Raw genomic sequence first — 12,336 nt, forward strand, 5'->3', positions numbered from 1 at the left:
ACAGGTCCCTTAGGGCAGAAATACAGTAAGAGACAGTGGCCCATTTCTTTCATCCTCTAAGATGAATAAAGACCCATTTTTTATCCTGCCAACATGTACAGATTGTAAGGGAGGTAAAAAAAAAAAAAAGAAAAGAGAAAAGACCTTGAGAGCTCAGATTGGAGAAATGTAGATTAGAGAGGTGGGAGTCACGACAGTAAGTCATGTGAATTTGACGGCCCTATTGGTGACCTAAAGACCCTATTAGTGTGATTGTTCTAACTGAAACTTAGAAATCGAATTGCAACCTATATTCAGAACTGATGAAGATTTTTGGATAAGATTTCAAACATCTTCAGGAAAGGGAAGAAGTCCAGTTGCATTCTTTTTTTTTTACTTGTGGATTGTCATTAAAGGACCCTTGTTCTATTGCTCAGCCTTTTGGAGTGATACTTAGACCTATTTTTCTTCAAAAGGCTTCTGGACCCTTGTTAAGGAGGCTGGCATCATTATCTACATGAAAAAAAAATCTAATGTACTAAGCCCAAAACTAAAAATGGGTCATTACTGTGTCATTTGACAAGTTAATAGGAAAGCCAGTTCAACAGAAATACTTAAATAGACAGTTTCTTTTCGCATGACTGTCTCAGTCCCTATACATAAACCCAATAAAAACCTATGTGATAAAATGAAGAGAACACTCAGGCCACTGGATAATAAAAAGAAATTGTTCAAAGAGGAACAGTCAGTTCTATGTCTTTAAAATTTTCCATTTGTTAAATAAAGGCTGAATTTTCTCACATTTTCATTTAAACCAGGTGAACTTTATGCTTTCAGTTGCTCTGGAGATTTAAGAGTCCTGCCCCATAAGCGATACATCCAGGTGACGGTAATTTCACCGGCTACTATCTCTACATGTCACAATGAGCATCTAAACTGACTTGTCCGAGCAACATACCTCAAAATAGGAGGAGGGAGTGTTTTGAGAAATCAGCTATGGTGAATAACATTGGGTCTGGAGAAACTGTGGATCAACACAGTTGACCAAAAGAGGTGCCAATTAAAGGAGGAGGGCCTAGATGACCATCTTGAAACAAGAGTTTTTAAAAAAAAAAAAGAAGTCAAACGCAGGAACTACATGGCCAAAAAGTAAAAAGAAGACGATCCGATGGGTCACCATGACCCGTTGCTAGTTAAGGGATAAACTAGAAGTTGTTTTGAAGCATATTAAAAGCCTTTATCAGGGTGCCAGGAATATTCTCTACTTCCATATGAATCAGGGATATGCCAGATATTTATGTAGTAGCTTTGATAAAATAAAGGGTGACTAATGAGGAAGTGTGCCACATATAAAAGCATTGCATGAGCTCAACAGCTCGAACACAGCCATGGTCTTCACATGAACATGGACCGTAGCTTCAGAGGCAGGCTGGGTGAGAGTGTGGGGCAGCAGAGAGTCTTCAGGGTCTCTAACTGCTACAGAAAACACCAGTTACCTCTTCTCCCCTACACTAAGAAAGGTTTTAATGAGCAGATTCCTGTCCCCAGTGGAGATCCATGCTGTCATGAAAGCTGCTCTATTTCTGTTCCCTTTCATCCTGCTTTCTTCCTTCAGACCTGACATTCATTATTCCTTCCATCTCCCCAGAAGGGGAGCAAAGCACTATAGCTTCCATTCCCCCCCCTCCCTGTTGAAATGCTGACTTTACTTCGGTGGAAATCTATATCAAAGCTTTACTTGTACTGATTCAAATTCTGATCTCTGTTGCAAGTTACCACACATTAAATACTCATTTAATTAATTTGGCTAGGTAGCATTTGGTCCCTTTAAACTTATTGTTAGTTGTATATTTTAGGGATACTTTAATATCTTTATGATGACATAACCCTGACAACATGGTGTTAAAGATAATTAAGTCTTTGTTATGAGTTTCCACTTAAGAGTACAAAAAGCTAATTATTATAACACTGAGAATATGTATTAATTAATTTTCAAATTTTATTCCTTTAAATCTTGAGGGATTTTAAACAAACAGCTAAATATTTGGGGAAATGTAAATATTCGCTGAAAAAAACTCTGTTATTGTTAAAGCATTCTGCTTTAACAATAACCCTCAGGACTTAAAGGAATACAAGTGAAAACTGAGAAGACTATAAAAGACAGTCATTCTGGGCATTAAATTCTGTCAGTGCCTTTAAAGCACACTAATTAACTCACTGTATTCATTTTTTTATTTGATGAGTTTAAAAACTTTGAAATCACGTCAGTAAAATCAATGTCAATATATTTATCTATTTTATTAGTTTTTATTCTTTGCATGAGAACCTATCCACACGGAAACAGACATTCTGCAAAACCTAGATTATATGTGGTATTTGCAGTAAATTCTGAGGTTTTCCCTAGAAAAAACAAAATTACAAATCCAGTAGGAAACGACAACAGTTTTACCAAAAAGGCAAACCAACAAAAACTAAAAATATGCAAAATACAGGAAGGGGGTGCATTAGCCAACATTTGCTAGAAGCCACAACAACAATGAAGCAGTTTTTAATTTTTGTCTTTTTCTTATTTTCTTTGTCCTCAGCTTAATATATTAGAATTGAGAACGTGGCCTTTTCATGTTCAAGTTCAAGTTCTTCGTCACTTGAATGTTTATATTAATAATATTGTTATTGCCACATTCAGGCAGGGCATATGTATCACAGCACAAACAGCACAGATGAAAACTTATTTTTTTTGTCAACAATAAAGGGAAGGTTATCTATTTAATAAATATTGTTAGTGTTGTAGCTGGGGCCTTAAAACAATCATGTAACTCATAAAAAAAATAATGACAGGAATACAACTAATAAGTAATTTGATTTCAATTTATTCTAAATAACAGATTGCATTTTATATGTAAGCAAAAAAAAAATCTTTATAGTTTTTGGCAATTTTGTTTCTCATATTTAAATATAATATGGGCCAGAGACTAATTGGAGTCCCCAGTAACCTGAAGACCTATAGGAAGAGTCTGCCTGTAAGGCATGGCCACTTCAGATCCTTCACTCTGTCCCACTATGTGCAGGGCATTGAATTAGAGACCAGTTAAGGCAGTGGCTTGTAACTAGATAAAAGAGGAGAGTGGAAGGGAGGCAAGCATGCGGGCTGCCTGGGTGTCCTATAAATGACATTGTAATTCTCTGAACATGGGTTTTAGTGTAGTCGGCCACCATTAGGGGATGAGGGAAAAGGGAGGTATTTTTGCCACTTTAGCCAGCCAAGCATCTCTAATGGTGTCTGTGTGTGCGCGTGTGGATAAGGTCCACTCTGTCTGAAAACTCCCTCTGCTTCTACTCCTGTCTGCTCACTCACAGTGAGAGACAAAGTCATCAAAAAGATCTACAGTTGTGGCAGAATCCCAGCTCTCGGACTTTCAGCTATATTCTGCTTCCACTTCTCTGCGTTCTGATAGAGCCTCAACTACCCTCCTCTCTCACTGCACTTCAAGTACAACTCTGTAAAGCACAAGGTTTCCAAAATGTTCATTTATTCATTTATTTCAATAATTTTCCAGATTCCTTAAACACACACTGATCTATTATTAAAACGGTGATTATTTTTAATTAAAAACATCGCATTGAGTTTCTCAGAAAATCTAAATTATATGAGACCAAACAACAAAATGTACAGAAATGCCTGACAAAGTATTGACTACATGATCAGGGCTCCTTTTTGTTGAATCACTGCATCAACAAGGCGTTGCCTGGAGGCAGTCAACCGGTGTTAAGCAAGCCCAAGATGCTTCAATGTTGCTCTTCAGCTTGTGTGTCTTAGTTGATCGGAATCTGGCGTCTTCCTCCCCTGGTCTAAACCCTGGCTAAAACCCCGACATCTAAGGGGTTTAAATCAGGCCAGTTTGCTGGCCAGTGAGGCACAGTGTTACAGGGGTCATTTTGGAACTTTTGTCAATGTGGACATGTTCCATGTTCTCCTAGAAAGTTATATCAGCATCTTCAAACGTGTAATCCTTGTCAGCAGAGGGAAACAAATTGCTCTAATGGTTCCTGCTAGACAGCTGCACTGACTTTGGACTTGACAGCGGAACAACACCAGCAAATAACATGGGTCCCTAAATGATTACTGACCACGGAAACTTCACAGTGGGTATCAAGTAACTGTGATAATGCATTATGCGCCTCTCCACTACTTTTTTTTTTCCTCCAGCGCACTTCTTTCACTAAACTTTCCAATAACGACGTTGTATGTAGCACTCTGTCAATAGGCAGTCTATTTTACACTGGCCTCTTCTGTCTTATGGGGAATCTGTTGTGCCAATATTTTTCAATTCCAAATTATTTTTTATTAGTATTATGAAATATGAAAGCTTTCAGAGAAACTGTTTTAAATTTTGAGTAGATGCATGCTGTAATAACAAAAAAAGTATCAGATACCTATATTACTCCATCTGCATTTTTTGATTGTATGTTTTACTTTTTGATATCTTATACTGTAATAACTTAACTTTTTTAATGATATTGTAATTTGTTAAAAGGCATTTGTATATCCAAGAAATTCTTATGCCTTAAAAATGAAATAGCAATAAAAAAGTAACAACAAAAGAATTGCTAAAGATTCCAAAAGAGCACAATGCCCAGAACACAAGAGGCAACTGATTGAGCACATCATCTTCCGTGAGGGGAGAAGGGAATGTGTTTTATGAGAATGCCACCTGCACATGCAAATAACAGATCAATAAAGCAATCAAGACATTGGTCAATCATAAAGATGGGCTGGGGAGCAAAGTATCCCAGACTGCTTTATTCTCAGCTGCGTAAACCAACCTGAGAGGCTGCCGCTTCGCTCTGAGCTGTTGTGAGAGCTGGTGGTGCTGAAATCTTGTGATTGGTTGTGTGGTATTCTATTAGACAATCCATCGGCCAATCGGTAGTCAGGAATGAAAAGGAGGGCTACAGTGGAGGTTAGAGGGCAAAAATCACAGTGGCATCAGGTGATTGGCAGTTAGCACAAGCACATGCAAAACATGCAGTTAGAGCAAAAAGCAAGCGGGATAAATTCAGGAAACACTGATTAACGAGCCACACGTATTTTAACAGTTCGGTTTCTGCTGAGCAATAGACAACACAGTCACTGGTCAAACCAGATTTCTCTGTTTTTTTTTTATTTGTTTTGCATGGTTTTAAAAAAAAAATTGGTTCTAATCTCCTCTCCTGGTTGTTCTCAATTCTTGGAATAGGATATGAGGGTCGGCAGTGGAGATTATGCTTCAACAGTTGTCCCCGTTCAGAAAGATATAATCACATTTTATCACGTTTTTAAAGATTCATTGAAGAAGGGGGACGAAGTAAAAAGAAATAACAGAAAATTAATTTCTTTTAGAGTTGGAAAATTAGATCATAAATATGTATTAGAACACAGCAATTAAAGTTGGAAACTTTTTAAAATCCCCTCTCAAATCTATGGTAATGATCTTAGATGATATTCTTCAATATTAGGAAAGATAAAACAGATTGGCAATTATACTAAAACTAAGGGAGAAATTGCCTCGCTATGAAAACTCAGCATGAAATTAATGGATGGCTTAACTGTGTAACTCTTTCGTGGGGGTTTGTTTAACCTCACCCAGAGCAACCAATATGACGACTGCTAGAAAACAACTGCAAATAAACGTTTTAAGACAACCACTTTCCACCCCAGTGAGGCTAGAAGGGATTTGTAGACTTTTTGAGGAAAAGCTTAAGCACAAAAGGGTTGTCCTTTTATAAGAGAATAACTCTGAGATTAACTTGAAATCACTCGTGACATATATAACTTTCAGAGTCTGATATATTACAGCTGAGTTAGAAATAACAGTCAAACCTCCTAACCACCACACAGACACTTCATTTAACCAGCTCCCAGTGGGATCTTCGACCTACTGTTGTTGCAGGAGTTCTTGTCAGGCAGGGAGTAGCCCAAGTTTGCCATTTCCTGCTTAGCCTGAAGTGTGGTCTTCCACTGGGCATCAGGCAGGTCCACAGCCAGCTCATGGATGCTGCTGGAGTGGAGGATCTGAGTGGTTGCATAAGGATTGGCTTGGGATGTTTGACCGGGACTGTTGTAGTTGGCCTTGGTGGTGAAGTCTATACTGCTGTAGATGGCTCCATCAGAGAGCATTGTGCCCGTTTTATCTCCTTGTCCAGTGGGAAGATCTGGTAAAGAGAAAGAGAGGGAACGTATAAGAAAGCGGCCTTCTGGGTAAACTCATTTGCAAACCAGAAATGCTGCCATGAAGATTTTTATAAGTAGATAAAGTGGACTTGGAATTGTGGTTTTAAAAAGTACAGAAAGTACTATACACATGCAGGAGCAGTAAAGTTATAAATGACAAATGGCCAAAATAGATTATTACAAAAAAAAAAACACCAGTACTTACTTTATTTTCAAAATTTAGTAAGTTGATTTGAATTTTGCCGTTTCAACCTTTTCTAATGTGATATTTCAAAATGCTCATTAAAAACACTTTGATGGAAACACGACTAAAGACGCATGGATATGTGTGGGATTAATTAAAAAAAACTAAGTCAAGGTCCAGTTGCCTTCAATTTAAATTTGTTGTCACATTAACTATAAGAAAAATAAAAAATAAAATGTGTGGGGGATTCATTCATTACTAAAAAATACTGCTGAGACTGTCATGATCTGGCCTGTTTGCTGTCTTCATCCTGCAACTCCTCCAGATCTCAGTGTTAATCAGGCTTGTGAGCTGGTCCGCGATCAGGCGTATACCACACACCTATTTCCTGCTCTTTTTAAGCTCTCCTCAGATGGCAAGACAGCGTCAGATTATTGAAGGCTTTCAACAAGTAGATGTCCAGCGACATTTGACCACAATCACATGTTTCTGGATTTCCTTGCCTTGCCAAGCCCTTGCCGGACATCTAGCTAAGCTTCTGGTTTGTGGACCACAATCTTGAACTGTTCCCTCGACTACAAACCTTGCCTCGCCCTTTGGATTAGTCTGCCCTGTGTCTGACCACCCGTGCATTACCAGTGCCCTGTCTCCCCGACACGGACCAAGCCTCAGGCATCCTGTCATTCTGCTCTGCAGGGAGTAAGCCAGCTCTCATTTCTGCCTGGTCTCCTGCTTGTTCCTGCAGAGGATCTCTATTTGACAACTTTGTCTATGATTATAAACCTTTTAAACGCAACACGTGTCTGGGTCTAATCTTGGGTTCCCCTTGCATATCTGCGTCGGAACAGAAAACTTTGAAATCGTACATTGAGGGAAACCGAACAGCATGTCTCACGATCTGGATGTATTATTACAATCTTAATAAGAAGCACACAATCAAGCTTTACGTGATGTACTGACAAAATTTAAGAAAAAGCACTATAATAAAGCCAGTTGTGATTTCTTTGCCCTTAAGCTGTAGAGCTTTGTTTTAGCAGACATATCCTGCGGATATCTCTATACCCTCCCTTTTCTGTTCCCATACATGTAGCATAACACCCATGTTTTGCATGTGTGTGCATGCTGGAACAGACGGAGAGAGAGTAAGGGAAACAGAAACCAGGCTCTTCTCATACCGCGCAGTTTGCATGCCCAGTGAAGGGGAGATGATGTAAAGCTATGGCGGAAGTGTCCACATCTGCGCCAGTCAAGCTGTGCCTGTCCTTCACGACTCGCTGATCAAGACCATCCTTTCAAACATCCATCCACCCCCTCCACCCCCCCCCCACACACTTCTGTGCTGCCTGCCTCTCCTCGCACTGCCTGCCTCTCTCGTTCACATTCTCTTACTCTGAAGTATAGGCAATGACACCAAGCTGGACTATCTGCCATCGCTCAACCTCGTGACAGCAGAGTCCCCCTGCTGTTAATGCTCGAGCTGCCTTCTAGTGTGAAATATAAATATGTCCAAACGCAAATGAAATATGTGCAAATGCGTAGATTTCATATGTATATATGTACATGACAAACAGCAGGGGCTCTGTTTGAACACAAAGGGAAACAGGGATGCCGACTTTCATCTCTTGTGGTCTCAATTTAGAAGGAGCTGGAGCATCAGAGCACTCACCTCCTCGACCAAAATTAGTCAAGTCGTTTGGTCCCCCGGAGCCACTGTTGACAGGCAGGCTGGTCGCCGGCCAAGAGTCGGCCAACCAGGGGTAGCCCGGGTCGCTGGCATTCAGCAGTCCTGGCCGGCTGAAGAAAAGCAAAGGTCGAAAAACAAAATTAAACAACAATGCTCTCACTATATGTGGTTTAATTCTATGGTTTCTGTATTTAGAAACAAAAAGAGCGCATGAAACGTGTGTTTATATGAGATAAGCCTCTGCACCAATTTCAACACTTCTGAAGAATGGGGATTTAGCACACAGATACAGAGTTTTTTTTTTTTGTTCCAAAAAGTTGGAATATCTTCAAGCAAGCAAAGCCATTTATTTTCCTTTTTCTCCTGCTTTTTCTCGCTCACATCCATTCAGATATTTACACAAACGCACACTGGAGAAACTAATGCTTGCTTTTGACTTCTACACATGGGCGGAAGCAGATAATGGCAGTCGTGTATATATTAAACCTAACTCATTAATATTATGCACAATGTGCTGTGTTTTCTCATTAACCCCTTGTGGAGAAGTCCACACAGTCTTAGTCTACATTTGATAGGGACTCAAGCTTTGGGGCTGGTCACATCGTGGTGTTGTGGTGGGATGCCGGCACATGGGAGTGGGCAGTTCCATTTAACAGGTGCCGTGTCCCTCCCCCAGGGATCGTGAACTGCAAAAGCAGCCATGAAGACTTTACCTAGTCACGGGTGACTGGTGGGAGGCCATTAGGGATGCTTTTCTACACATTGGCTTCCGTGGCTTGATACTGTTGTTAACAGAGGTCAAGTTAAACAAAGGGAGGCAGCTAAATGGCTTTGGTAATTATGTTCCGTTAGACATAATGAGTAAGCCAAACTGTGCGAAACTGATAACTTTAGTGTGTTTCAAAGGGATTTTATGCAACAGATAAACACAACGTAGTGCATAACTGTCAAGCGGGAAACAATACAATGCATGGCTTTCAAAATTTTATACTCATAAAAATCTGTGTGTGGTGTTTAGTTGAACAACCATATTTACACTGATATTCCTTAAAAAAAATAAAAAATCAAGCGCAATAATTTGCCTTTAAAAGTCACCTGATTACATGAACCTCATCTTTGTGTAACTTATCTCAGTAAAGATGCAACTGTTCTGGGAAGGACTAAGAGTTTGTTAGAGAACATTACTAGAATAAAATAGCAAGAGTATGGCGAAGCAAGCTGGACAAACTGAGCATTAAACAGAGAAGAAGTCAAGGGACACATGGTTAATCCGGAGGAGATCTAGAGATCCCCAGGTCAGGCGCTGTGGATAGGACAACTAGTAATGGTGAGGTTTACAAATCTCATCTGTATGGACGAGTTGCATGCCCAGTGAAGGGGAGATGATGTAAAAAATGCATGATAAATGCATTTTTGAAAGAAAGCAAAAAGCGATTAATTTTGATGTATGTTCAAAGTCATTATGCAGACACGGCAAAACATCAAAGAAGGTGGTTAGAAGACACTAAAAATTAAATCTTCAATCAAAAATGATATGTGTGATAAAAAAAAAAAAAAACTCATTCTGCACATCATCCCAAACAAACCATAACCACGTTGAAACATGGTGGTGGCAGCAGTGGGGACGCTTTTCTTCAGAAGAGGCAATAAAATTGATCATAGTTGATGGGAGGATGGATCATTATGCTAGGGAGATGCTTCTGTCATGTTAGGACAGTGAAATTGGTCAGAGATGTTGGATGTAGCTAAATATAGGACATTCCTGAAATATATAAATAAATACAGTTAGATGCTGTAGGAGACCTGACACTGGGGGAGAAGTTCACTTTCCAGCAGGACAGACTCTAAACAAACAGTCAAGCATACAATGAGGTTTAGATCAGAACATATTGATGTTGTAGTCTAGACGGGTGAAAAGTCAAAGTCCAGACCTGTATCTAATTGAGAAGCTGCTCTCTACCCAATTTATATAATTTGTTCGTCCACATCGCACATATACAGTTAGTCTGTCACAGAAACCTAATAAAACAGGTCTGGTTCTGTGGGTGTAATGCAACAGTGTGAAATAATTCATGCATATAGATACGTTTACAAGACCATGCAAGTATGATACCTATTTACCACCGCTGATAAATAAAAACTGTCTTTGTAGCAGACAAACGGCTCTCCCACAAATATCTGAAATATAAACAGCTTACTTCTGCACTTGTAGTTTTATTCGAAGCCCATTATGGGATGTGCACTCTGAGAAGCTTTGCAACACAGTAGCTTCCAACCTGGCAGTCTGATGGGACTTATTGTCTGAGCTCCAGCAGGGTGATGGGTTGGCTCTGAGGGACTAGGATAGAGTCAAACCCTGAGGACAAGGGCAGGTAATGGGTGTGCTGCAGTCACTCTCCGTCTCAGCTACCGGTTCTAATGAGAAAAGCTGTTCAGCAAAGGGAGGAGTCCAAATGAACTACAGTCCTGGCGACGAGCTAAGAGCCCTTGCTGTGGCTCCTGAATGCCAAAGCAGGCCCTCGGGGGAGACAAGTCATTCAAATTGATGGTTGTGCATCAGACACATGCACTTTTATAGGGTAATACATCTCTCCCTGTACTTCTACCTCTGTTTCTGGCTGCCATGTTCCACCGCTGCCATCATTCTTTCTTACCATACCATATTTTCCTAACCCCATTTTCCTTTATTTTTCCACTACACAGCTCCACAGCCCCCTTTCTTTTGTATATTTAAAATCTTTCATGCTGCAAAAAGAAAAAAAGAAAAAGCTGAGAACAAAGACATTGTTCTGTCGTCTAAGTACCATTTGAAAAAAAGGAGGAGCAGACAGTGGAAACTGCTGTATTGTCCTTGCATTCATCACGCGGCGGTTTTCAACAAAGCATAATTAAAATAAGACTGATCTCCTCCAAGGATATTTTTTTAAAGGGGTGCGCGTGTTGTGTAGGGGTAATGGAAATGGTTTCGGGGACATCCGCCTGATGAAAAGTTGACGCCTAACTTTTAATCCCCGTCCAATCCGAGGATGGATGGCAACCTTGGGAGATGAAATCCGACTTGGAGCAGCATCTATCCTCCTTTTAAACATTTCAGTAACTTGTGATGAGCAAGAATGAATCCATAAATAGTGCCAAGCCTGCCTGACACTGAGCTTCCTATAAATAAGCCGAGTTAGGAAGATTCATTCCAAACCAACTGCATAAATCTGTTGTTTATGGTCCAGTAGACTAGTTGATTAAACTTGGATTTAAAGTATAAATGTTATCTAATACAATGGAAAACACAAATAACTCCATGGATTAACTCTCAGAGAGGATCTCATTCAGGATTCAGACCCTGGGATGGAAAGGAATCTCTATAGCAACAGATTTATTAAAACCTGTTCCCTACGCACATTTGTTCTGCCAAAAGGAGTGAATCTGCTCTGCTAAAACATTGATCTGTGTGGAGATAGGAAGTTATTACTAGCTCCTAATTACTATCTCCCTATTGGCATTGGGTTAAGGGATGAACCCTTATCAGCTTTTTATCAATTTCAATTGAGCAGCCAAAGCCAAATCGTCCAGCTCTCTACAATCTGCAGCCTATTCATCTTCCATGAATCATTTATTTTGTGATCGATTAAGTATAATTGTTCAGCCAGAGCAATTTGGCACGAGCCAATGAGAAAATGGAAACAGATGTGGCTTCATTTGCCATTGTCTAATTAATGCAATAAACATTTCATGCAACAAATGATCATGTTTTTGTTTTCCCGATATCCTCTGCTTCACGTTTGCACTTTCAGGACAGATGGGAAAGTTGTAACATCTGGAATGTGATGGCATTAGAGTGGCTAACAGAAATAGATCAAAGGCTCAATTTAGAGGTCCGAGGTGCATCACAGTTTTGTTTGGGAAATATATGGAAATGCACGGATCTGACTCTTCCAGGCCGATACTGAGTTCCGGTACACTTGGTTCATGGTTAATCTCAATATCCAATTTAGATTATGACAGATTAACTTTTTTCTCGTCCAATGAAAAATAAGGAATAAAAGAGAAAAATGGATGTGAGGCAGGTTCTTTGCAAGAGAATTGTAGTAGTTTTTAATCCAGATCAAAATGATGGAATCCCTAAAATATTCTCATTTATGCAGTAAATTACAGATGCATCTCAATATTACATAGTATTGCATATAATCAATAGAAAAAAAACATTTTAATGCAAGATAATCTGGCCGTTGACTAAGTGCTTATCTATTGCAAGCACAATGATGGAAAGTTGAGTGAAAAGGA

At 39.6% G+C, this 12,336-nt stretch overlaps 1 protein-coding gene across 14 annotated transcripts in view; it reads right to left on the reverse strand.

Moving 5' to 3' along the window:
* The window catches only part of robo2 (roundabout, axon guidance receptor, homolog 2 (Drosophila)), a 419,069-nt gene that overhangs the window by 29,465 nt on the left and 377,268 nt on the right, over nucleotides 1-12,336 (reverse strand). For 9 of the 14 annotated variants that reach the window (XM_036149797.1, XM_036149788.1, XM_036149786.1 and 6 more), the window contains 3 exons: nucleotides 8,041-8,168; nucleotides 5,899-6,171; nucleotides 4,804-4,929 (listed from right to left, as the gene is read on the reverse strand). In XM_036149797.1, coding sequence (XP_036005690.1) covers nucleotides 4,804-4,929; nucleotides 5,899-6,171; nucleotides 8,041-8,168 — 527 coding nt within the window. The remainder of the gene's footprint in view (nucleotides 1-4,803; nucleotides 4,930-5,898; nucleotides 6,172-8,040; nucleotides 8,169-12,336) is intronic. The other 5 variants (XM_036149798.1, XM_036149791.1, XM_036149794.1 and 2 more) reach the window with 1 other exon arrangement.

Source organism: Fundulus heteroclitus, chromosome 18, assembly GCF_011125445.2.
Source record: "Fundulus heteroclitus isolate FHET01 chromosome 18, MU-UCD_Fhet_4.1, whole genome shotgun sequence".
NCBI lineage: Eukaryota > Metazoa > Chordata > Actinopteri > Cyprinodontiformes > Fundulidae > Fundulus > Fundulus heteroclitus.